This window comes from Crocuta crocuta, unplaced genomic scaffold (assembly GCF_008692635.1).
Source record: "Crocuta crocuta isolate KB4526 unplaced genomic scaffold, BGI_CrCroc_1.0 scaffold87, whole genome shotgun sequence".
Lineage (NCBI taxonomy): Eukaryota > Metazoa > Chordata > Mammalia > Carnivora > Hyaenidae > Crocuta > Crocuta crocuta.
Window position 1 is genome coordinate 430,842 of NW_027532166.1, and position 6,873 is coordinate 437,714.

At 53.9% G+C, this 6,873-nt stretch overlaps 1 protein-coding gene across 1 annotated transcript in view; it reads left to right on the top strand.

The window, feature by feature from the left end:
• The window catches only part of FAM3D (FAM3 metabolism regulating signaling molecule D), a 33,798-nt gene extending 31,304 nt beyond the window's left edge, over nucleotides 1–2,494 (top strand). Inside the window, exon 10 of the mRNA XM_077776725.1 lies at nucleotides 2,124–2,494. Coding sequence (XP_077632851.1) covers nucleotides 2,124–2,213 — 90 coding nt within the window. The 3' untranslated portion in view covers nucleotides 2,214–2,494. The remainder of the gene's footprint in view (nucleotides 1–2,123) is intronic.
• The last annotated feature ends 4,379 nt before the right edge of the window (nucleotides 2,495–6,873 follow it).

The following is a 6,873-nucleotide window of genomic DNA, read 5'->3' on the forward strand; positions in this document are numbered from 1 at the left end:
ACACACACACACACACACACACACACACACACACACACACACACAGGCCTCAGGCTCCCCGCCTGAAGGGAGAGGTTTGGACCAAAGGAGCTGTCCCCTTCTAAGCTCCCTGTGGAGAGGGTAAACTTGCATCAAGAGGACAACACAGGAGAGCCCCCCTGCTTTGGAAGGGGTCAGGAGTGGTCCGTGACATGTGGCTCCATGGTCACTACCCAGGGGTGTCCCCAAGCAGAGTGTGGGAGGCCCCCAGCAGTGGAGTCTCAGGAGTGCTCAGAGGAGGAAAGGGGAGTTAAGGGAGCATTGGGAGCCCACAGGGAAATGCTGCACCTTCTCTCCCTGTCCCCCATCTGTGCACCCACAGCTCAGAGCAATTCCAAAATGTGGGAGAACTAGCCAGATCTTTCCGGGCATGAAGTAGCCCAGTCCCTGGCAGTGACAACATTCAGTTCTGCCCAGAAGGCAGCTAAGAGCCATAAAGGACTAGCAAGGAGAGTGAACTCTATCCTGAAGGCAATGGGGAGCCATTGAAGGCTTAAGCAGGAAAGCAACAAGAACAGATTGATATATAAGAAAGATTAGCTAGCATTCAGCAAGCACCTGCTCTGTGCCAGCTCACCTGAGCAAGCTACCTGCAGCGCCTTCTTTAATTCCCACACGAAGCACGTACAATTATGCTCCCATCTCACAGTCCAGGATCGAGAGGCATGGAGAGGTTTTAACCAGCTTGCTCAGGTCTGAGCTACTCTGTGATGTGCAGGCACCTGTCATCCAGGTCAGCCTCTCCACAAAGATCTCTGTGGCTGAGCCCGGAGAAGGCAGGCAGGAGGCCCAGGCAATAATCAGACAAGAGGCTCAGCAGCCCCCAGGGAAGGGGCCGTGGGTGGCAGGGAGGGACAGCCTCCAGGAGGCTGAGCTCCAGCTCGGGGGACCAAAATGGGCTGCAAGCGTTGTTGCCTCATCTGGAAAATGCTGGTCTTGTTTGTATGCGTGAGTTTCGAGGAGAACGAATTCAGGTCGTTAGATTACTTTTAAAAAATGATTGTACATGGTAGTCTGTGCTGGAGGAGAAAAGGAGGGAGCCCTCTGTTGATAGCCTCGGGGCGAAGAACACAGGCATGGGGCGCAGAACTCCAGAGCCTCCCTGTGCAAGGTGCGGGGTGGGGCGGAGCAGGACGCAGGGAAGAGGCTGCAGGCTGCAGGCGCTGCTCTTCATAGAGCACAGCTTCCAAACCCATCAAAACCGGGCCAAGACAGCAACAGAGAAGCACCCGGGTCGAGAAAAGTCAACACCATCTTTTACCTGATGTTTATGATGGGCTGACTGGGACCCATCACCCAGAAATGAATCGGAGGCAGCCATCCAATCCTTTGTTCCCACACATGGGGCTCTGGGCTTTAGGGAAGCAGCATCTAGAATTACTTTCATTTCCTAGGGTGAGCCACAATTATGCCACTGGTGGACTTTGCCGTTTACATTTGTTTCTTCTGTAAACTAAGCCAAGGCACTTTAAACACAATCTTAACTGATTTTACTCTCTCTATATTTATTATTAATTAATATTACAAAGTGGTTCTGCCACTTACCAGCTAAGTGGCCATAGGCAGTTACTTTGGGCCTCTGTGCCTCGGGCTCCCCATCTGTAGAATGGGATGATAACGGTCCCCCTTCCTAGGGCTGCCATTAGGAATAAATACATAAGGTACTTTGCGCCTGGCACAGGGTAAGTGTTCATAAATTGCTAGGATGCTTCTTCTCATTGTTCTGATTGTTTGGGGGTGTCCTAGAGGGGCTGGTGGAGAATTTGGCAGAGGAGCAAACACTCTGCAAGCCCGCCTCCCACGCTTGGTACTCCCCACCTCCCCTGCAGGGCGCCGAGGGGTGACTGAGCTCTGATCCCCTCTGTAAAACCTTGGGCAAGTTGTAGTGCCTCTGAGCCTCAGCTTCCCCACCTGTGAAATGGGCCGGTTATATCCAACACCACCACTTCCCCATGGGAGGTGAAGACAGGACAAAGTAAGTGAAGGCGTGAGGGTTTAAAGCACAATGAAAATCCAGGTGTGAATCCCTAGCAGCCTCCCCTGTGGGCCATGTCTCTCACTCTCCTCTCTCTCTCTCTCTCTAGTTCTTAAAGAACAGCCCAGGCAAAAATAAATACGACGGCTGGCCAGAGCTGCTGGAGCTGGAGGGCTGTGTTCCCCGGAAGATCCCATAGGGTGGCTGCGGACCGAAGAAGTTTCTGGGCCACTCTAGGAGTCAGAACTGGCTGCGGCGACGAGAAGGGGCCAAGCGGCCTGTGGAAAGTGCTGGGGTGGGGGCCCACGCACTGTGCACCGCCCTTGTTTGGAAGCAGACCCCTCTCATGGGCTGAGGCAGCCCACCCCAGGTGGCCAGACTCAGGGATCTTTCCAGAGCCTGTCTTCACTCCTGAGGAAGGACAGACTGCCCATACCTGCGGTGCCCAATTAAATCTTATTTTTGCTGGTTTTGAATGAACATTCGGACCTTCCGATGTGCAGTGTTTCTCCCTGAGATCGAACTGGCCCAGGCCAGATTTGCTTGGGCCACAGGCTGGGACAGGTCAGTGACGGCTTTGGGCACCAGGTTAGGCAGCTGGAAAGGAGACTGCTTTCATAGGGATCTCGCTGAAGGAAATGAACCCTTTGCTCTCAGCGTCAGGTGTAAGACCCACAGGGCTAGAGAGAGCAGAAGACCGGACATGGAGCATGTCTTCACCTGCTGCTTGAACAAGAGACGGAGGAATCGAGAGCCAGTGGGGCGGGGGGGGGGGGGGGNAGGAACAGGCAGGCTGCAGGGAAGACCTCCTGGGGAAGTGATTCTAGAAAACACCAATGGGGGTGGGGAAGTAAGACAGGGGAGGGAAAGTAGCCAGTAAAGGGAGCCGGTGTTATGAGCCGTGGTACAGTCGTGGGTAAGTAGAGCTCAGTTCCACAAGGATCCCCAGGAACCCGTGTAGAATATACACACCAGAGATCTGTTGGCCAGGGCAAGGTTGCTGCCGTGCGCAGGTGCCCATCCTGCCGGTGCCTGCTGGGGAGGGCGCCGCTAGTGCTGGGGCTGACGTGAGCTCCTGAGCACTTTGTGCCTGCCCTACAGAGGAAAGAGGGGCCGCCTGTGGCTTTGCAGAGAGTCCTTAGCAAAGAGACGTGATACCAGCCACTGGAGCCCCCTGAGACGGTAAGGCCCAAGGGACATGTACAAAGACCTTGCCTGAGGTCTCCGAGAAGGGCCAAGTGAGGGCCAAATCCTGGGAGGGGGTCATGGGAACAGAAAGCACTGGTACCTGGGCTCCTGCGGTGTGTACCAGGGAGACTGCAAAACTCGCGGAGAGGTGCAAATGCCCCGCGCAGCAGACCAGCAGAAGCTCAAGTCCTGTGTAAACCATTGCCGCGGGGCCCTGGGGCTGGCAAGGCTTCAAATGTGCCGGGAGGGCCTGGGGTGGAGGGGACAGAGCAAGGGAACCTTCGGCCCGGAGCCATGGTGGCTGGGACTTGGACTGCAGTGGCAGTAGGGTGAAGATCGGTGTTCAAAGCCTGATGGGACAACTTTGAGCAGGCTTGGCTCAGGAAGTGAGAAGAGGGGACCTAGCCAGCCGCCGCCCCCCTGCCCCAGCCACCACACACTCCCATTACCCCCGTTTCCCCGGTGCAGATCACTCTCGGGGATTAAAGGAGTTTGCCGGTGGCCCCACCTCACTTCTTTTTTTTTTTAAGTTCTGTCTTGAGACAGAGCGAGCAAGAGCAGGGGAGGGGCAGAGAGGGCGAGGGGGTGGGGTGGGGAGAGAATCCCAAGCAGGCTCCACACAGCACAGAGCCCAGTGCGGGTCTCGAACTCACAAACCTCCAGATGGTGACCTGAGCCAAAATCCAGAGCCGGATGCACCGCTGGCTGAGCCACCCAGGCGCCCCCCGCCCCACCTCTTATCCAGACCCTTCCATCTGTATGGTGGAGAATGCCTGGCAGCGTCATGTACGTGAACGAATTTGCTCCATTCCTCCCATTTTGTTCACACCCAACCATCAGTGCCAGCAAAGGCCCCCCGAACCAGGTCTCCCTTCCGTCCCCAGCACAGGGCTAACTGAGTCCAGCTGAACGGGGGTCTCCGCAGGCTCTGGACCCTGACTGTGCCACTCCGCTTTCTTTGCTGACTCACTTCTCGGTCTAACCTAGTGCAGGCAGTGTGGCCGGATGGAAAGCCCGGCCTGGGTCTGAGCACCGGCTCTCCACCTGCTAGCTGGGTGAGCAGTTGTCTCACCTCTCTGGGCCATAATTCCCCCTGGATAAATGGGGGATTCCATCAGTCTCTCGGGGGCTCGTGGGCATCAAATACGATAAAATGTCCACATCACCAAAAGTTGTCAAAGAAAAAAAAAATATTTAAAAAAAAAAAAGGGGGGGGCGCCTGGGTGGCTTAGTCGGTTAAGCGTCCGACTTTCGCTTAGGTCATGATCTCGCGGTTCGTGGGTTCGAGCCCCGCGTCGGGCTCTGTGCTGACTGCCAGCTCAGAGCCTGGAGCCTATTTCAGAGTCTGTATCTCCCTCTCTCTCTGACCCTCCCCTGCTCACGCTCTCTCTCTCTCCTAGAAATAAATAAAAATATTTTAAAAAAAGTTGTCAAAGAAAAGATGTATATAGAATGTGTGGGAGAACATCCGGCCAGATACCCCTCTGGGAATGAAAGCTGAAAGGAAATGTCCATTATTACCATAGACACCTTTGTATGTTTTAGAATCTTCTTAACAACAAGCAAGAATATAAAATTAAAAGAACCACTTCTTTTAAGGACTTCTATGTAAGTTCATGGCCAGCAACAGGGCTAGGCAGAGCTCTTGGCATTGGAACCGATTTTAAAAGGATATGGGAGGTGCGTGGGTGGTCCGGTCGGTTACACGGCTGAGTCTTGACTTCAGCTCAGGTCATGATCTCACAGTTCGTGGGTTCAAGCCCTGCACAGAACAGAGCCTGCTTGGGACTCTCTCTCTCTCCCTCTCAATCTGTTCCTCTCTGGCTTATGTTCTCTCTCTCTCTCTCGAAATAAATAAACTTTAAAAAATAAAATTTTTTTTTAAAATGAAAGGACATGGGATGGCCACCTGGCTGTAAGAGAAGATCTGTGGTATTTTCTAGAAGCTGTCTCGCACGACACTTTTATTTTTTTATGAAAATATCTTTTTATTTTTTTTTTTTACAAATAGTTTATTGTCAAGTTGGTTTCCATATAACACCCAGTGCTCATCCCCACAAGTGCCCTCCTCCATGCCCATCCCCCCTCCCCCCCACATCCATCAGTCCTCAGTTTGTTCTCAGCATTCAAGAGTCTCTCATGGTTTGCCTCTCTCCCTTTCCCCCACCATTTCTCCCCTTCTTCTCCCCCATGGTCCTCCGTTAAGTTCTTCCTAATCCTTCTATATGTCGCATGGCACTTTAAAGAAGAATGAAGTGAATCAGAGAGCTGGGACAGCGGTCTCCTGGAGAGGCGGAGCTTGGAAGGGCAGCACAGTGGAATGGCTGGTGGCCCACCCAGGTCCCCTCTCCCAGTTTCTGTCGCCACTAGTCAGTCCACACTCCTCTCTGGACAACTGCCCTCAGGCTGTTGATACCTTTGCTCACTGGGGCAAAAAAGAGAGGCCAGGAAGTGCGGGGATTCACCTCACCGCAGGATGGTCCACAGCTTGACTGCCGAGCTGGGAGTGGGAAAGCCCAGCTCCCTCCCTGTCTCGGGGCAGGACAACCACGAGGTGCAATTTATACTCCAGGGCTCCCCATGGAATCGAACTGAAGCTGAGACTTGGCCTGAAAGTGTCCCTTTGCTTGGTTGTTTCCCCTCCCCTGTCATGCTCCCCCACTCCCCTACCTGTGTCCTCCAGAAGCCAATCCTTAATAAATTACCTGAGGGGCACCTGGGTGTCTCAGTCAATTAAGCGCCCAACTTCAGCTCAGGTCGTGATCTCGCAGTTCATGAGTTCGAGCCCCGTATCAGGCTTCGTGCTGACAGCTGGGAGCCTGGAGCCTGCTTTGGATTCTGTGTCTCCCTCTCTCTCTGCCCCTCCCCTGCTCACGCTCTGTCTGTTTCTCTCTTAAATAAATAAACATTTAAAAAAATTTTAATCACCTGCATGAGAACCCTCACCCCAGAGTTGGCTTTGGGGGACCCATCCCAAGAGAGGCAGCAGCCAAGGCCAGCTGGATGGGACTGAGTTTGGGCCTGGGCTAGGAGGCAAGACACCCCACCTGCAGGAATTGTCACAAAGAGGGTCAGTTCTCCATGAGGAAAGGCCATGTGCTGCTGCACACTGGAGGATGTGAGGCTGAGACTACGGGTCATGCCCCCTCTCGCCTCCCCTCCCCCTCAACCAGAGGCACGTCTGGGCTGGCACATCCTCCAGATGATGAAAGGGAGCCCAAATGACCATCAGTTGTACCACCAAACCCACCAAGCAGATGGCATCTAGAACCAGCCCCCCTAGGGTCCCCTGGGGTGAGGGTCACAAAGTGCCAAACTCCCATGAGGTTCTCAACATCATTGCCAGGGCATTGTGGCCACTACAGGACCCACAGTTCAGCTCAGGATTGGGGAAGGCAGAGAGACTTGGCTGTAGAGAGTTGAAAAAGTCAATACTCACTCACTATACATCAAGAACTGGGTAGGCACTGGGGATACCCCAGTGAAGAAGAGCAGACACAGACTCCACCCAGCTCGAAAGGCAATATGACTTGATAAGGGCTATGCTGGGCAAAAGACTGTGGGATCAAGGAAGGGGTCCTGGAGGAAGCAGCATCCACACTGAGCCTTGGGAATCTGCAGGAGCTCCCTGGGCAAAGGGGACGGAGGCCACGTCTGGGAGCAGCATGAAA